The sequence below is a fragment of the Gastrolobium bilobum genome, unplaced genomic scaffold (genome assembly GCF_033153095.1).
Source record: "Gastrolobium bilobum isolate Gb01-03AN ecotype WA unplaced genomic scaffold, APGP_CSIRO_Gbil_v1 utg5188, whole genome shotgun sequence".
Lineage (NCBI taxonomy): Eukaryota > Viridiplantae > Streptophyta > Magnoliopsida > Fabales > Fabaceae > Gastrolobium > Gastrolobium bilobum.
In genome coordinates this window covers 855139-875508 of record NW_026899969.1, presented here as the reverse complement: position 1 = coordinate 875508, position 20370 = coordinate 855139, and the positions used below count along the sequence as shown (strand labels likewise).

The window sequence follows — 20370 nt, the reverse complement described above, 5'->3', positions numbered from 1 at the left end:
AATTATTTATTTATTTAATAAAAAGTGAAGTCATTGTTTCGTTCTGAATATATGACATCAAAAGAAAAAAAGAAAAGAAAGTGAACAAAATTTTGTAGATTTTTATATGAGATCTTGCTGTTGCACTACTTTTCACTTTTTCACTTGCTTTCTTCCGGTTCCATGGATCGTGCAACCGGGAGTTTCTGTCTTTTTAAATATAATATAATATATACCTCATAAAGAAGAAGAAGGAAAAAAAAAAAAAAAAAAAAAAACTTTCTGAACGTTCTTTTTCCAATATTTCTTAGGTGAAAAATGAGCCAATCTAACCCAACCCAAGGTATATTGCCCTGCCCCAGAGCTTGACGGGGATAGTGTGCCAACTTTTCCTTAATCCTCATTAATATTCCCTTGCGGCCATTCCGATTGAATCCATAGAATTGCGCAAAATCCAAGTAGAATAATATTTGGGCCAGTTTTCCGAAATAGAAGAAACTGTGTACATGTCATGTACAAACCAAAAATTGCAGGGATATTCATCATGCCAGACATGAACCCCACGTGCCTCCCCTTGATAGTTGATCTTGATCCCCTAATTATCTTGACTTTGCCTTTTGATAATAACTTGATCGTTAAGTTACTATACAAACAGAACAAGTAGTTCACTCATTAACGTCGCCGCTTCACCACATAACATGATCCCCTTAATCGTTCCTGTACGATCTCAAAAGTGTTCAAAGTTTCTTCTCTAGAATTAAATGAAATTATTGAGGATCGATATTGACCACTAATGTCAAGTCGCTCACTTTCTACGGAAAAATTTCTCTCTTTTGTTTTGATTGAGTGACCGTCTTAATGCCATACCAATCTATTATTTCAATGACTAAGATATTGGGGACAATGATCATTTTAACATGGTTAAAATATTTAGTAAATTTTTCTAGAATGTCATGTGGCATAATTCGCTATACTGTGCAGCAAAATATGCTTGTAAATAATTCGCTACACAGTTAGCAAGAATGACATGTCTCAAGCAGACAGTAATTCGCTACACTGTGTAGCGAATTATGCTTGTGCTACTGCCTACTTGACATGTGTCATTACTGCTGATTGTGCAGCTTGACATGGCATTATTTGCTTCACTATGTAGTGAATTATTTGCAAGAATATTTCGTTGCACAGTGTAACGAATTATGTCACATGACATTATGAAAAAATTTACTGTTGACGTGACAGTCTGATAAATATTCTGGCCAGACGTGATAAAATGGTAATTGTTCCAAGATATTGCTTAAGAAGAAATTTGTTAAAATAAAGCCCACCAGCACCAACACGGGCCAATCAGGGCTTTTCTATGACAAAACTAGGTTGGAGCTTATATATTTGAGAGAATAGAAAGTGTTATACCAACAGATATGAAATTTGGAATGTTTAAATTTTAAATTAATAAGTAAGTTATTGAAATATGATCAACAATGATCAAATAATTATATTTTGATCTATTGGACTTTTATGTAAAATATTATTTGGCTATATATTGATTATATTCAACTATTTCCTTTTATGTTGACCATATAACACAATTCAATACGATGGTCAGTATAATATTGAGACAAATATAAATTATCCATATTTAGTCTAAAATAATCAATTCAGATCAGTAAAAGAGTTTTAGCAATAAAATATGGAAAAAAATGTTTCTGTAGTTACTGTAGATTTATCTGCATTTATTCCCAAAACGACGTCGTTTTGGTATTGAAATCTTAAAAAATTATAAATGTAAAGACTATTATAACCCTGAAATAAATTAAAATTACAAAAATATCATAATTTTCGTCCCAAAACGACGTCGTATTGAGCTTACTGCAGTAACTGCAGAAAAAGCAAACCCATAAAATATTATATCCAACCATCATTTGCAATCCAAATAAGTGAATCATTATTATCATGAATCTCTTCTGAAATCAGCATACCAAAAAAAATATTACGAGTTTTAGATTTTCGCAACATCAAATTCTTTATCTATTCCCCTCAAAATCACTTGTGGAGGCCGGAGGGGATGCAAGCTAGTTAAAGGCTCGAAGGCCCAGAGGCAGGATATCTTGCTCGTTGATTCAACTGTCCAACAATAAGAGCTGGGCTAATCTAATCATTTTGGGCCTAAGTCAGCAGAGTGGGACAGTCGGAACCCATTACCCAAGGATCTCTCCTTTTGGAAGTAAACAATTCAAGATTGTTTACAAACAAAACTTAGAGATTTAGTATTACAGTTGAAATTTTAAACTTTAAATTATCGCAATACTTGGTAGTAGTATCGATCAAAAGAGTGTTAACACACGAGAGGATTAGTGTCTACACTATTTTTATCATTTAATTATGACTTGATTTACCAGAATTTTTACTTTGCCATCTCGTACTAATCCGACGTGATGTATATTATAATGATGTATAAGAAGTATTACTGGGAAAAATTGTAGGAGAAGTTGACATTTTGAAGAAAAATATTTGAGGTCAAACAAAGACGTGCCCGCAACTCAAGCCGCGGTTGTCTATAGTTTTGGCACAATTATACCATTTCTATTTCGAGAATCTGTCACCGTCAGGGTATAAAGTATAAACAAGAAAATATATACTGCTCCCAAATACCGTTTCACCCTTGAAGCTGTTTGCGCGGCGATACAAACAGGGCCCACAGTTGAGAGTTCAGACGATCACATATTCTATTGGCCAAAGCCCAACCAAAGATATTGCACCTTTCATTGATTATGTGTGACTGTGTGTGCTATATCCAAACCAAAAGGTTTACGCTCAATTCAAATTAAAGCGTCATGAGAGTGTGAGAGAGAGAGAGCTGTTAGGACTCGAGGACCTTTTTGAAAAAAGAAAGAGAAAGAAAAAGAAACTCTTTCCGCAATTCATGTTAAATATGGGATATGTTATTTTAGGTTTTTTTTTTCTACCATTTTTTTAATACTATTAAATCATAATCTCAATTGTAAAGAGAGGAGGTAGATAAAGATATGAAAAAGAGAGAGGTAGGTTATCCCCTATCCCCATTTTAATAAGGTTTTGCAAATGGAACGATACGTCTTTGCAACTGCAGCATGTTCTGTCCTCCGAATTATTAAAATCAAACACGGTATAAAATAAAATAAAATAAAATAAAAAAATTCATATCATGTTCTCAGATCATTCATATTCATTCACCAAGTATACACATAACTACAGCTGCTTCTAAGTTGGAAGAAGTACCCTTTCTATTTGTTCAACGCGTTTCAGCAGTCACTTTCTCTCTCTTAAAATAAGAAAAGGAAAGAAAGAAAGGTACTTAATAAGTTGTATCTTGTTTCTCTCTCTCTCTCTCTCTCTTTGTTCAAAATTCGAATTTCAAAGAAACTAAACCCAAACCCAACACGGAAGCTGACACGATGGCCTCGCAACTCCGAAGCCAGTGTTGCTTCAGCATCGCCGTATTAGCCATCTTCATCGCAACGTCGTCGTTTGCCGAGGCGCAATCTTGCAACGGGATACTCCTCTCCTACGCCTACACCGGCGGAGTGCGCCTCCCGCCCAACGTCTCCGACACGACCCAGCAACCGTACCGGTTCGAATCGACCCTTACCGTTCTCAACAACGGTCTCGACGACCTCAAGTCTTGGAAGGTATTCGTTGGGTTTCAGCACGACGAGTTCTTAGTCTCTGCCTCGAATGCGGTGCTCGCCGACGGAACTACCCTCCCCGCCGCCGTCGGGAACGGCACCGTCTTCGCCGGATATCCGATGACCGATCTCAAGACCGCGGTGGAGACTGCTGGGGACTTGACCCAGATGCAGGTTCAGATCAACCTCTTAGGAACGGTGTTCGGGGTGGCGCCGCCCAGTGTTCCGTTGCCGTCCAGCATCAACCTCGCCAATGACGGATTCGTCTGTCGCAAAACCACTGGTCAAGGTAATCCGTTGGATTTGAGATATTGTTCTTCTATGTTCTTGAACTGAGATTAGATTGCTGTTTTGGTTTGTTTTCAATTTGAATGGTTTTTTTTTTTTTTTTTTGAGGTTCTGTGGACAGTGATTGTAGGATCGGTGTTTGTGAAAATTATTTGTGAGGGTTGAATTTTCAATCGCAGTACAGTTATGTTATGGGTTATATAATTTATATGATCTATGAATTGGTTAATTGGGTTCAATGAAATACTAGAATTTATGAAATACTAGAATGTGGTTTTTGCTTTGGAGTGAGTGTTGACTTACCTTTTTCGTGGGTGGGTTTCAGGGAAGAATGGGACTAATGTGTGTTGCACAGTAGATCCTAAGTTCAAAACAAACATCACGACGGATGAGAAGTTTTTGCCCCGTCAAAATGGTGATCTTACTATTATGTATGATGTGATCAGAACTTATGATTCCAATTACTGGGCAGAGGTTAATATTGCAAACCATAACCCCCTTGGCCGTCTTGATAACTGGAGGTTAAGCTGGGATTGGATGAATGACGAGTTTATATACACAATGAAAGGGGCTTATCCATCTGTTGTGGATTCTTCTGAATGTCTCTTTGGTAAGCAAGCTACATACTACCAGGAGCTTGACTTTTCTACTGTATTGAATTGTGAAAGAAGGCCAACCATAATTGATCTCCCGCCCACTAAGTTCAATGATTCAAACCTTGGGCAAATTCCGTTTTGCTGCCGGAATGGTACCATATTGCCACCATCAATGGACCCTAGCATGTCAGCTTCAAGATTCCAAGTGCAGGTCTTCAAAATGCCACCAGCACTTAATCGATCCCAACTTTCACCGCCACAGAACTGGCAGATAAGTGGTACACTCAACCCTAACTACAAATGTGGCCCTCCAGTCCGGGTGAGTCCTAGTGAATATCCTGATTCATCGGGCTTACCATTGAACAAAACTGTAGTAGCCAGTTGGCAGGTTGTGTGCAACATAACAACGGTCAAGGGAGCAGCAAGTAAATGCTGCGTCTCATTTTCAGCCTATTATAATGATTCAGTTATTCCATGTAAAACATGTGCATGTGGATGCCCCAGTAACCCTGGAAGAACATGTAGTACTACTGCACCAGCTATGTGGCTTCCACCAGAGGCACTTCTTGTTCCTTTCGAAAACCGAACTGCCAAGGCTGTGGCTTGGGCTAGTCTGAAACATCTACCAGTGCCAAGCCCGATGCCCTGTAGTGATAACTGTGGTGTGAGCATAAACTGGCATTTATATACAGACTATACTAAAGGATGGAGTGCAAGGGTCACACTTTTTAATTGGGACGAGACTAATTTTGTAGACTGGTTTGCTGCGGTAGAATTGAACAAAGCAGCTGCAGGTTTTGAGAAAATGTATTCATTCAATGCAAGCATCCTAGATGGCGTAAATAATACAATAATTATGCAAGGATTGCCTGGATTGAACTACCTTGTAGCAGAAACAGATGGAGCTAATCCTCTGACAGATCCTAGGGTGCCCGGTAAACAACAGTCAGTAGTGTCATTCACAAAGAAAACTACTACTGGAATCAATGTAGCTCTTGGAGATGGGTTTCCCACTAAAGTCTTTTTCAATGGGGAGGAATGCTCTCTTCCTTCAGTCCTTCCAAGCAGTGGTTTCAGGAACAAGGGTTTTTGCTGGACTACTTCAATGTTCCTAACACTGTTGCTGATCATCTTGATGCGGTAATAGTGGCTGGCTACGTTTGATTTTGGTTCTGGCTTGCTGTTGTCCTGAGGCAGGATTTGATTTATATATTGACTTCTTCACAGAAACACAGTCAGATATGTCAGTGGACTAAGTTGTACTGTTGTAACATTCGTGATGTATGTCTGGTTTGGATGCTGTGGCAATACTTGTTCAGTTGATATGATTCTTTTGAGCATGTAATAGTACAGAGGATTGTAGATTTGTATTAGATAATATAAATATATTCCTTTTTCTATTAAAGTCATATTTATTTTTATTTTTTTCCTTTTTTTGGGTCTTTTGCATTCGTTTTGTCTCTGGTCTTTTTCTATTTGATAAGGACAAGGTTGTGTTGGCATTACGATAGAAATGAACATATCATTAAAAATATTTTTATACATATTAAATAACAATTAGAGGGCCTAAGAAATTACTAAATACGTTGTGACTAAGAATTTCTGTTTCGTATTAAAAAAAAAAAAAAAAGAATTTCTGTGTGTCTTGATAGGGAATGAAAGTATCGATAATATTGATGACTGTTTCTACCATGAGTTTACTCTCTTGGAGATTGGAGTTACTCTCCGTAGTTACCTCATTATTGGTCTAGACTTGAAATGCACCTAACAGACTTGATTGGAATCCAAAGGCTTTATATAGACATGTCACATCCAGGATGAATTCATTTGCGAAATGCGTGGTGCAGCAGGAATCTTGAAGAAATTGAGGAATTATTTGCATGTTTGTCATATGTTTATATGATTTTATACATCATCTAAATGCCACAGGTTCAAAATATTTTTTCAAAGTACTACGACATCAAAGTCGCCAAATAATGTAGAGATTATTGTTTCGAAACGTCGCGCATTTATTGGAGTCACAAAAGTCGCCCAACAATGACTCAGTGTACAACTCTTTTGCATGTGGAGGACTAAAGTCGCTCGATAATGCAAAGATTACATTGCAACGTGCCAAATGTATATGGAGTGTCAATAGGAAAACGATATAGACGATTTAATGTTTAATAAATACTGATTTATTTTTTGTTTTTTTTTTAAAAAATATAATAAACAATAAAGACGATTTGCTTTTTTTAAGTAATGTACACAAGCTCAGAAGCATGGACACGCAACTTTTTAAAAAAATTGCATGTCGGACACGTGTTCGACATGGACACACTCCGACACGCAGTCAATATTTTGGGACACGCAGTCAACTCTCCGAAAAGTTTTTCCGACAAGCAGACACGCGTTCAACGCTCCGACCAACATGCTCCGACACAGTTTTTTTGTTTTTTGTTTTTTGTAGTCTTAATTTTATTTTATTAACTAAATATAAAAAAATAATTTATAAATCAATTTATTTCTGTTATTAAATTTGAAATGAAAAATTAAGAAAGTACGAAAATTTATTTTTATGTTATGAAATTTGTATATTTGATTGGTTATATGACTTATTGTGGACTGTTATATGTATCAAATATAAATTATATTATATATATCAAAATTTTTATTTAATATCAAAATGTGTCCCAACATATCGAAATATAACATTTTTTAGAATTAACGTGTCGGCGTGTCGTGTCGTGTCCCATGTCGGTGCATCATAGTACACAAGCATGGAAAATATTTAATAGTTACATGATTCAAACCTACTCTTATCAGCCCAATGAGTTAATCAATTATGCAATAAATCAAAATTAAAAATTAATGAAAATTATATCAAATATTTAAGCATTTAACTTAGGATTCATTTTTTCTAAAGTTATTTTAGATAATTTGTCTAATATTCACATAAACTATGTCGTTTTGGGGCAGAAATCATGTTGTATTTATAATTTTAATTTATTTTAAGGTTATAATAATCTTTATCATTCTAATTTTTAATTTTTCAACCTAAAATAACGTTGTTTTGATGAATATTGGAAAAAATTATTTAAAGTAACATTAGATATTTTTTCCTCGTTAACTTTTCGTCTCTCTTTATATTTTAAAAATTAATAATTCCATTTTATTATTCTGGCTAAATCGTAAGATTTAAAGGAAGTTCTAAGACGTAGTGGAAATATAACTTCCTGTTTCCCTTAAAGTCATATTTATTCCTTTTCGATTTAGCGAAAATAATAAAATGGAATAATTAATTTATAATATATAAAGAAAGATGATAATTTAAATGCTTAAATATTTGATATAATTTTAATTAATTTTTAATTTTGATATATGGCAGAATTGATTAATTCATTGGGCTGATAACGGTAGGTTTGAATCATTAAATATTTTTCATGCTTGTGTAGCTATTTGGAAAAACAAATTGTCTTTATTGTTTATTATATTTTTCAAAAAGAAAACAAAAAACAAATCAACATTTATTGGACATTAAATCTTCTTTATCATTTTCCCATGTAATTCAATCTACACATGTCACGTTGCACTTAGGGGTGAAACTGGGCCGGGCCGACCTACAGGGGCCTACGGCTCGGCCTACATCAGGCTAGACCTGACTTAGTATATTTTGTATAATAGGTCGGGCTCGGGCTTTAAAAAAACTTGTTTAATAAAAAGGCCGTAGGCTCACTTTCAAAAGGCTGGGCCTATAAGCTTACAGGCCGGCCTATATTGTACTATTTATTTTTAAAAAAATAAAATAGAGTAATTATGTCTTGAAGAAAAAAAGAAAGATATAAATTTAATCAATTGCAATTATTTATAACTTAATTATATTCGATTATATTTTAATAGAAATCTTACTTTATTTCTTATATAGGAGGAACCAACATCTCAACATGTTAGATTGTGTATATGAATATATTAAAAGATTTTTGGGAGAGGTTATACTTACTACAATCATCATGATGTGGTTGTTAGATTCACATAGTTATTTTAATTTACATTGTATGGATTTGTTTATCTGATGAAATATATGTTATTTAGTTTGAGCATTTTGCTTTTGAAAATGACTTAAATGCATATTGTATTAGTTTTGTTATGATTCATGATTCTGCTTGGACGTTGAAATTATGATTTTTGGTGTAGCAACAGAATTTGAGTACTTTGTAAAGTTGATTCATGGTTATGCTTAGAAGTTAAAAACTAACAGATTAACGGGTCAAGCCAGGCCATTTGTTTTTTTATAAACGGGTTAAACTAGGCTAACAGTTAAACTCATACTAGGCCTGGGCCAGACTAAATTGAAATTTTTTAACGTAGACTTGGACTTTTCGGAGTAAAGCTTGGCCCAACCCAGCCCACTTTCACCCCTACTTGCACTATAGTCTCTACACTATCCAATAACTTTGGTGACGTGACATTTTGAAAAAAATTTTTGGCTCCGTGGCATTCTAATGTTTTTATTGGAAAGTATGGCAGAAAGGTCAAATGTCCCGCCTTATTTGGCTATTTTATCTGCAATCATAGTATTTTTTCACATTGGGAAAAAGTTTGTGTCGTTTGTTTGAAAATAACTCGAGGTAATAATATCATAGTTAATTTTAATGGGATAGGATATTCGACACCCAAGTGTTACACCCATGTGACACCCAGTCAATCTCACCGTTAGATCGCTTATGTTGATCCAACGGTTATATTTATTTCCATCTTTGTATGGTCATGATTTTCCAAATTTAATATTTTATATTTATTTCTACCTTTGTATGGTTATGATTTCCCATATTTAATGCTTTCACTTTAAATTTGGGAAATCATGACCATACAAAGATGGAAATAAATATAACCGTTGGATCAACATAAGCGATCTAACGGTGAGATTGACTGGGTGTCACATGGGTGTAACATAACTTGGGTGTCACAATATCCTATCCCAATTTTAATAATTGAAATTTTTAATTTTGATCAATACTTTTGTAATTACAATTCAAAAGGACTTGAGTTACAAGAAAACTTAAGCGCAGCAGTTAAGAGCCTTTGCACTTCAGAATGACAACTTTAGTAAATTGAGTAAGGATTAGTCTTGCATTTTAAAGGATGAAAGAAAACCTAAGCAATTTATTATGGTTTGGTTAAAATTCATGTGCATTTTTATTTTTTTATTAGTTATGAATGTGAATGTTTAAATATTGAAATAGATGCTTTTGTCATACTTAACCTAAACGATCAAATAAGAAAAATAATAAACTTAATCCCTAAATTATGTGTACAAATTAATTGTTAAATCAAATTCCAAGGGGTAGCACACGTGGTAAGTGGGCTGAAGGGTCTCTAGTTTGATTCCCAAGCAAAACAATTTAGGATTAGTAGCGAAAAAAGTTTTGCATTTCATTATTTCGTTATATATTGAGGGAAAAATATTTGTCATTTTAAATAGGAATAAGTTATTTTACCTATTGTTTTATCTGTCTACCTTTGCCTACCATCCTTCAATAGTAGAGAGAAATGAAAAATATAGTTGAGATTCTGATCAAACGGTTTTAAAGAGTGGTAGACAAAGGTAGTCAGATAAAATGGTAGGTAGAATAACCTATCCCTTTCAAATGATATAAAATTTTTCTCCCATGATTTTCATTCTTTGTGTCTATCTCTATCCTAAAATGACAATGTAAAATGACAAACATCAAAAGCCATACATTAAAATGAAAATGGGCAGAATCATCTTGTACCAATGTGAGTTCTATTCTTATTCTCAGTGATTAATCCTACTTAGATCTAGGGGCTATGACTTGTTCCAGATGAGTGAAGATGTGACTCGGTGACTCAGTCTACCCTCATTTAGCTTATCACTTAAGAGAATGGCTTGAATCTTGAAAAAGTGGACCTGGATATGCTTGGCTCTTGCAGAAAGGTAACCTTCTTGATTAATTGTAATAGCATTTGAATGCACAGTAGAGTTTTGATACTCTTTGTTGGTTAATGTTCATCATTGCACAGTTTTGTTTGAGGATGTGTAGACTATCCTGAAGCAACTGCTTGTGTTTAAATTTGAAATAAATTTTAATTGGATTGTCACCGTTCTTAGCCTGATAATATATCAAGGTTAAATGATTTAGACAACTAACTAAGGTTCTCAATGTTTTAGATAACAATTTTTTAAAGATGACGCTGTCATTCTTGATGGAGCTGGTGATAAGAAAGCAATTGAGGAAAGATGGGATCAGGTTTGTATGAATCTCCTATTAGATTAGTGTATTCTCTGTTTTCATGTAGTAGTAATATGTCAGATTGTTTATTGAAGTTTCTGATTTGTTTCTTTGTTTAATTTATTAAAATTTAAAAACCATCGAATGGATCAAAATAAAGGACACCAATGACAGAATCGTGTCTGTCTTGCATTGCATAACACACTTGGAAATTTGAAAGAGTCTGAAAAGAGTCCCAATTTTCTCATCTGCTTTGCAATTTGAATGACTTCATCAAACCTCTCAATTTTCTTTTACAAACATAACAACATTGCAAACGTAAACTCATTCGCATCTCCATTTTTCTTTAAGGTCTCGAATATCTCTTTTGGTTGGTCAATCATACAATTAGAAGAATATACAACAGGACCTTCTGATGATTGAAGCAACTTGTATGTTTCTTGTGCTTCTTTCATGCAGCCAAAACCTTTGCATACAACTTGATCAAAGAATTATATATGTAACAGTATTCCCTGGCAAGCCACTTGTTTTCATTTCATAAACATAACCGATGGCTTCTTTAAACCTTGCAACAACACAAAAAGCATTGATCAATATCCCACATAAACTATAACATCAGGTTGCACACCATGTCCAATCATTTCCTTGTACATATCTTCGACAAATTCCAATTGACCTAATTTTGCAAAGCTGGAATTCACGTAACGATATGGGATGCAATAATTACTCACAAGTACCGGTTCCTGCGTTTTTCTCGGATATAAGGTCTGGCAATATGTATTTGTATGAGAGCACTGTAGCTGCATCTATCTGCAATTACACAATATTTCTCCATACTACCAAACAATTGACGTGCTTTATTTTTCCATAAGCTTTAATCATCAATAGAACTCAAGGACTTCATTTCTTGGCACCAATTGCACAAAGTTGCGGTGGGGCATGATGTAGAGAGGTTGTACCATAAGTAACAGGGCGTTTGGTACAGGAGAAATTTTTATTTGTCTGGGAATCTTGATTTTTTAAAATATGATTTTTACATTTACGATAATATCTGAAAATTTAAAATTTTAAAAATTTCAGTTTCCCGAAAATCCGAAAAAAATCTGTATACCAAATGACCCCTGAGAAAACAAATCCTTGTGGAGAGAACTAGTCACAAGCACACTCATCTGGAACAATTCAAAGCCGTTGGATCTAAACAGGATTAATGGCTGAAATTGAGTGTGAGACTTTTACTCTTACACAGTTGAAAATGATCCTGCAGTCTTATTCCCATTAAAATTTTGTTTTGATATTCAATAACTTCCAAATTATACATAACCATTTTATGTGGCTTACCATGTTAACGTCAATAAAGCTAACTGAACTGGTAGCCTGGTTAACTATTTACCATGTTAACTGTACACCATCAGTTCATTATTATTGTAACGACCGGTTTTTTTTTTTTTTTTCGAAGATGGAGCCGCCACCAAATTTTTTATTAGGAAAATTGGAAAACCTTTTGTCTCTTGTGCACTGGTCTTTAAATTTGAGCAGGGGTTCGGGAATCCATTGCGCGTGAGGAAGGATGGAGATTAAACCCCGCAGCACCCTCAACCTAACAAGCACGTAATTTTTGAAAGATTTGCGTGTCGTCCGATATGCACACGGTTCGACACGGGGTTAATATTTGAGGACACGCGGTCAACTCTTTGACACGTTTGTTCGACATACAGTTAACTTTTTTTTGACACGCGGTAACGCTCCGACACGTTTTTTTTTTTAATTTTAATTTTATTTTATTAACTAAATATAAAAAAAATAATTTATAAATTAATTTTTTTCTGTTATGAAATTTGACATGAAAAATTAACAAAGTACGGAAAATTATTATTTTTTATTTATGTTATGAAATTTAAATATTTGATTAGTTATATGACTTATTATGGACTCTTATATGTATTAAATATAAATTATATTATATATATTAAAAATTTTATTTGATATCAAAACGTGTCGAAATATGATATTTTTTAGAATTAATGTGTCAACGTGTCGTGTCTCCGTGTCGGTGCATTATAGCCTTCAACACACCCGTCCTTAAACGGTTACCTTAAATTGATTGCGTGAATTTTATTTTACCCTTTTTTATTGATTGGTGATGAAAATGAACAAAAAAAATCGAAATTTTAATATTTTTTAGAATAAGACTATTTGAAATGAAATAAAGATCTGAACCAAAATATTCACAACATTAAAATATTAGGGATAAATAAGAGTTGTGTTGTAGGAAAAATAATTTGGTTATGGTAAGATAAGACAAAATAAAATCAATGAAGAAAGTGTTTTATCATATTTTTTTATTATTATTATTTTTTGTCTTTTAGTGTTGCATGACATTATATAACATGATAAAATAAAGACCAAAATATTAACACAAGAAACAAAATAAAACTTTGACACCAGTAGTACTTTCATTTTTTTACTTGTTTATCATTTATTAATAGGGTTTTATAAGAGTTACGTCGTAAGAAAAATGATTGTATAATGTTATAGAGATTCGTTTTGCGTGCCATAATTTATTTTTTCCTTTTTCTTCAAAAAGTGTGGGCCCCACAAAATGTTGTATGTGTAGGAAAGTTTATTGTGTATGTTAAATGAGAAATGCAAACCCCAAAGAAAGGGTTTTGTACATGACAAATGCAAAGTTTCCTACACATACATCTATATTTGTGTTGTACTTTTTTTTTTTAAATATGGTGGAGCGCACAGTTATTGTCTCTATATCATGACAAGATAATTTTACTACAACATAATACTTGTTTTTTTTCAAAAAGAAATGCTAACATGCAAATACACAATTCCGATGCTGCCATTTATTGTGTACTGAACCTTGAATGCTTTTGTTTTGTATTTTTTTTTTCATCTTTTAGAAAAAATTCAACTTTGATATTATAGCTCTTAAAAAAAATGGTTCAAATTTCATGTCCCAGGACTACTTTATTGACAGCTTTTGAAAACATGGGCCGATGCATTTTTATTATTTTATTATTTTTTTTGAGACCACATCTTGCAATGATCAATATTGTGTAACAGTAATAAACTGAAAATGATAAGAAAAAAATAGAAAGAAGGTGCAGACAACATTAAGAGCTCTTGGAATACACCAACATTCAGTGATATAGTCTCTGTGAAATACACAAAGAAAGAGTTTTATTGGAAGGGATAGATGCAACACACCGTAAATAATTTTACAATACTAGATGACAAGCTGTATACATAATGGCAATGGATCTGAGCGAGTACGTTGCAGGTTGCTGAGATGAAGATCGAGGTATTGAAGATGCGCAGTTGTCCCCTTCAAGTCACACTTCCTTTCTTCAATAAATCTTCTTTCTTTCCCTACTATTTTCCTTCTCTTCCTTGACTGTTTCTTTTTCATACAATAGAATCCTTTCTCATACTCCATGTTTCTGATTACTCTCTTCCTTGACTGTTTCTTTCTCATACATTAGAGTCACCCCTCTATTGTTGTTCTTTGGATCTAGCCATCCTCCAGAGCTTTCCTCCACCCCCATGACTAATAACTAGCATCAGTAGGGTCTTCCCCTGTGAAGCTGTTTCCCACCATGAGCCATTATATAAGGAGCCCATCCCTCATTTATTTATATTGTGTTTCAGTCCCTTTTTTCCTCCAAATCAACCCTCTCCTTTTTCTAGTGGTTACTGTAATAACGTTGCTAAAAGTCCTCTCACTGGATGATGCCCATTCCTTTGGCGATAAGATCCTTCTGACTACAGACCATAGTGTATGGAGAAATGTTGTCTTTTTTAATCACTTGGTACTTTCTTTTCAAAATTATCTCTCCAGCACAGTATGTTCACTCCAACACAACTATCCTTGTGAAAATCATTGAAGACATAGTTGCAGATAAAATGCCCAGACGCTCGTCTTGAGCACTTGTCTCTTTAACAAAGAGGCATCTTTCAATTTTTATTTATTTTTTAAAAACAGAGAAGGCTAAAAATATTAAAAATATTTTTTATTTTATTTTAAATTCTCTTGCAAAAAAATGCGTGTTTACAATTATCTTGCTTAGAGGTACATTGGTAGCCATAAAATCCCACCAGAGTACATATCAAGTTCATTTGCAAAGAGTGCATAGTATAATGAACAGAACAGCTCATCTACAACTGAAACATAAAAACACAAAATTATAAGGCAAATCTTTGAGCACAAGGCTCCCCTGATTTTGTAAGAATAAGGAGGAGAGTTAATGCTATATACCCTTACCTTTGCATTTCTACAAAAAGACTATTTTCCGAAATTATTCGTGACCCTGATCACAAAGGAATAACCATAGCATTGCTCCAAAGCTCACACTCATAAAAGCACAAAAGTATCAAAGTACACAAACAACTAGAAAAGAATAACCAAACCAAATGTCTTGATCAACCAAATGAAATATTTACTTCCTAGCGGAGGTCATTAACCTACTTCTGAGAACATTATTTAAAAGATCTTCAGCATCCAGACTAAAATCTTCACAGTATGCTACTAATAAAATTCTGAATATTTGGCATCAACCAAATTCTGTTTGTCGAACAATCTAGACTCAAGTCCAAAATAGCTAATTATTCAATCGTAATTAGCAACTGCAATCATAAAGAACTCGTTAACGTCAGCTCTACACAGGGAAATGTTTCCCGGAGAATAGCCATCCATCAAAGCTCAAAACCCTACTCAGTTGGGCCTTCTTGCTGCCAGAAAAACAGAAGAAATTTGATTACTTTATAATGGAAAATTACAAATATTTCATGTCCCAAAGAAAGGTATAAAGGACCAACCTGTTTCAGAGGTGCACTCATAAGATCCTCTTCTCCATTATGCTCAGTGTTCAGGTTAGTCTTGGGGATTGCATTGAGATTAATTTCAGCCGTAGCCCTTATTGGATCGTCAACAGGAAGCTCATTAAGGTGTTGACTAGCATTTTGTAGATTGTCATGTTTCAAGCATTCTCCAAGGGACAACATATTTTTTCCAATCAAAGCGGCATCTCTGCTTTGTCCAGTCTGTTGGGAAGAAGAATAGCCCTGTTGGACTAAAACTGACGGTGAGACGTCAATGTAACCTTGTAAATTTGCATGCTGGGAGGCAACATAAGGCAGGCATGGGTTTGTTGCGTCCAAATCATGGGACTTCTGATGGTGCAGTTCATTCAATATCTCATAACTTGGAAATCCATCAGGTCCTTTCATTCCGGAAGTACCTTCCTGCTGAAACGGGCCTTTCTTTGTGATACTGCTTGTACCTGAAGTACCTCTAGGTTGGGATTGTGTCATCAGCTGCAATAAGGGTTTGCTCTGTGTAGCACAAGCATTGACTTGCATATTTATGTTACCAAGGAACTGGGTAAACTGGTGCAAAATGGCAAACTGTTTTAGCTCCGTGTTGGTGGGTATTTCGTGAAGTAAGATCATCGGTTTACTACTACTTAAATTTTGTTGTTGCCCTCCTCCAAATTCTAACCTGGGGATTTCAAATCTTTGATCCATGAGAGGCATTGGGACTCCTGCTTGTGGGCGGAGAAAGGAGTTGAAGTTACTCTGGTGCGGAGAAACTCCACTCCCCCTTTGAAGACGCAAACGGTATTTCTGTAACAAAAATAGGACCAAAAAAATTTACCCCCAAGTAATTATAGCATAGATGATCGTGACAAAAAGAGAAGTAGGGATATAATTTTTAACTTCTGAATCCTTCCCATAGTACATATGGGATAACAGTATGATACCTGGAGATGGCTGGCAACGTGATCTCTAGTGAGACCATGGACGTTCATCAATTCCAGAATTTTTTTAGGAGCAGCATCTGTATACAAATACAAAATTTGGAAACATTATTGTAAGTTCTATACATTTTCAATAAATCTCTAATGAATCAGGCAAGACTCAAAACACCAAAATTCTTCATAGATCAGGTATTCAAGCAAATATTTTGGGGACAAAATTCTAACTTTTTAGACAAAAAAAAAAAAAAAATTTATCTGTAGTGAATACTGGATAGTGATCGGAGATGAGAATGCATGTTAGCATAGAGTAAAATGTAAGTTGAATTAGAAGAAAATTCGCCTAAGACGGTTTGACAATATTAGAAAACTAATACAAGATCCAATCAGAAAAGTGCGTCAAATCTTCAATTAAAAGGTAGAAAAACTAAAAAAAAACTGTACAAAAAACCATCAAAAAGACTCTGCTCTAAATGGTTTTAGAGAAAATTTGGTTTTTGATAGAGCTCAATGGCTAGGGCCCCCAACCAGTGGTGTAAGACTTGAGTGGTGTTGTAATGTTAAAAGACACCATGGAATCTTAATTATTTATAAAAATCATTGACTAATATAGTTTGAATAGTCATTCACATATGAGTTGACAGTCTGCAAAACCTAGATGCAATGATCCCAAATATTGCACCTAAATACTGAAAATCAAAGTAGTGTAAGTATTGTTTTGAGGCTTTCAGAACTCATGTATGACAACTGAACAACACGTGTAGAATCCTAAGGACTATGCATAAAAAATACTGTGACGTGATACATTGCTATGTTGGGTTAGATAGGTCTGCATAGAAAAGCAACAAAGATGAAAAAACAAATTTTGTTCAAGGATGCAGGTGATGGATAAATAGTGTTAAGTGATTTTTTATTGAAGTCAAGGAAGAAGGGAAAGAGAGGCCAAAATTATTGATTGATCGATTGGGAGAAAGAATAGAAACATAGAATCATAGGAAAGGAAATAATTTCTTCTTGTTTATTTCCTTTAGTCATTTGGCCTTTATGACAAAAATTTGAAATGCTAGAATGGTAGAGACAATAAATGTTATTCCTAATTGATACCAATTAAATTAATTCTTCTTGATCTAATATTTTTATTAATGGATGTTAATAAATGCCTGGCATTCCTTCCAATCAGACGCAACTTGTCCTCACCTCAGACATGGCATATGAATGGGTGAGGTGAATCCAGTTCGACAAGCTCAGGCAGAAGAGGGTAATCCTCCATTGAGAAAACACAAAGACCCTCCAAATATAGAAGGGTTGAGGTTTTGCATCAATGTCAGCAGAAGAGTTTAATAACAAAAATTTGAAATGCTAAAATTGTAAAGACTATAAATGTTATACCTAATTAATACTAATATAATATTTTTATTAAAGGACAGTAACAAATGTCTAACATACTGTTAACCCCCAGTTCAATCACAGCAGCCGCAAACTGTCGATGAAGCTCAGGAGACCAAACAAGCCGTGGCTTCGTTGATGTGGATGAGTAATCTGTATGTTTCTGCTCATTCATTTTCTTGCGAAACACATGCTGCCATATGTTTTTAAAAACATCCATTTTGCCAGGTTTGATTATATAAGCACAAGCACCATGTGTTAGACACTTCATAACAACATTTTTATCATCATCTGCAGAAAATACTGTAATTATCATACAAAACATGTCAGCATCGATATAAATGCAGTCCATGAATGATACCAAGTTGATCAAAACGTACTACTTACTTATAACTGGAAGGTCCATCTCCAACACAATGTGCTGTAAAAGTTTAAATCCGTCCATGTCATTTTCTGGCATATGTACATCGCTCATAACGATGTCAAACCCATTTTCGTTGTCTCTGAGGAGTGCGAGTGCAGTCTCAGCTCGACTGCATTTCGTAACTGGAATGTACTCAACAAAATAACTCCTTACAATTTATAATCAACAGAATAATTATTCCATAAAGGAAACAAAAACAAATCTGATCATCCAATAATTGAAAACCAAGTTGCAAAGGTTTGAAGGAAGAATAAATTTACAAATCTGGCATCTTAAGAATAAATTTACAGTAGCACTCCAAACACGAGATCGATGCACTTCATGATATGAGAAACCAAATAAAAAGCAAAATAATCTTGAAAAGAAAGAAGATATATATAACCAAATAGCTATGTATGACATGAGCACGTAATTGTTGAAAAGGAGACGAAGTTGCTGTTTTACTTTTTGTGTTTTTTCAACTAATTTAGCATCCAAATGAAAAAACGAAATTGAAGAGAGAGAGAGAGAGAGAAATTAAAATTGCAATTGGAGAGAAACTGATTCAGTACCTTGATAGAGACATGTGCGCAGCTGCTTCTCAAGGAACATGAGGCACGTGGGATCAGCATCCACCAAAAGAACCCGCAGGCCTGCCGGAAACTGGTCGGAGACGGCGGCGAAGGACTTCATAGCGGCACTTGCAGTTGACGTGGATCTGTTGCCAATTCTGAGATTCATGTTTCAGAGATTAGCTGCACAACAATAAACACACAAAACGTGAAAGAGAAATGAATTTGTAGTGAAAATGAACAAAAATATTTGAGGACATGGTGCCGCTGAGATCCAAATTCAACAATAATCAACTCAAAAAATGCATGAATCAGAGAATAAGGAAATAGAAATCGAATTGATTGCATGGTGAATCGGTGATGGTGTTACAACACGAATATCTCACAAATTGAGGAATTGAATGCCTCTGTATCATAAATTTGTATGATCTGTTTCCCGCGCTACTTGCCTATTTATAGAAAAAGAAAAAGAAAACATTTATGGAGTTAACGAAGAAAAGATACATGCAATACACTGTACTATGCACTAAACACAGGATAATGTGACTCTTTGTATCCTCTTTACTTTAAAGTTAGGATAATGTGAGTCTTTTGGATACTCTTCTATATTATATTATTCTAAAGTAAAATCGTTTATTGGAAACTTTGATGATGTGTCGCATTCTCCTTGAATCTGAGGTTTGTGTTCACACTACTTAAATTTAAATATTTTCCTCTTTTAGAAATATTTTGAATTATTTTAAATTAAAATTATTATTAATTCATTTTCGTGAAAATAGTGCAGCTTTTATTATGGTTCAGATTTTGAATGCAACAAAACCCTACTACCTCCTACCTTGGAAAATGTTGGGCTTATTAATTTTGCTGTGTTCAAGAAAGACACTTATTCCATCAAATGGTGTTTCACCAAATTAACGCATTGAGTGTTTGTATAAATGGGGAAGTGTTGTTTCTTTTTCTTTTTGGGTTGCCTGCTTTTTTTCTGCGTTGGTGTGTGTAGGGGTTGTTCTATTGATATCATTTTCGGTTTCTTTATTAACAAACGTTGTTTTGATGACGTATTTTTTATTACATATTTTTGTAGGGTTATCTTTTGGAGCTAAATCAATGTTGAAGAACACGTACGTTTGAATATGAACCACATTTTTTTTTTGGCTTGCTTACGTTTTTTTTTTCTTTGTTCGTTTTTGTATGGGTTGTTCTATTTGTATAATTTATGTTTCTTTATTAACATATTCAAAGATTTAGTTTCAACATAATCATTTTCATTTTTTTATACTAATTCTCATTTCTTCGTTTTATAGGGTGGAAAGTGCTACTGTGAATGATTATTTACATATTCAACGTCTTTCATGTTGTTCGAGGGAGCTGCTATAAAGGGTTCAATTTATTTATGCTTGCATTAATTCAATAGGGTTTATGAAATTGTTTGTGTGTTGCATTATTGAGTTTTCGTGTTGTTACATCGAGGTTTCGTGGTGTTATACAA

General features: G+C 34.3%; 2 protein-coding genes across 2 annotated transcripts; one reads left to right on the top strand and one right to left on the bottom strand.

The window, feature by feature from the left end:
• The first annotated feature begins 3368 nt into the window (after window positions 1-3368).
• LOC133294535 (COBRA-like protein 7) lies at window positions 3369-5875 on the top strand. The gene is made up of 2 exons (XM_061493222.1): window positions 3369-3930; window positions 4255-5875. The coding sequence occupies exons 1-2, from the start codon at window positions 3411-3413 to the stop codon at window positions 5667-5669; spliced, it is 1935 nt and encodes a 644-aa protein (XP_061349206.1). The 5' UTR covers window positions 3369-3410; the 3' UTR covers window positions 5670-5875.
• Window positions 5876-15450: 9575 nt separating this feature from the next.
• LOC133294488 (two-component response regulator ARR2-like) lies at window positions 15451-19050 on the bottom strand. The gene is made up of 6 exons (XM_061493167.1): window positions 18882-19050; window positions 18294-18452; window positions 17967-18209; window positions 16527-16603; window positions 15583-16389; window positions 15451-15495 (listed from the first exon to the last, which is right to left on the bottom strand). The coding sequence occupies exons 1-6, from the start codon at window positions 19048-19050 to the stop codon at window positions 15475-15477; spliced, it is 1476 nt and encodes a 491-aa protein (XP_061349151.1). The 3' UTR covers window positions 15451-15474.
• Window positions 19051-20370: the final 1320 nt, after the last annotated feature.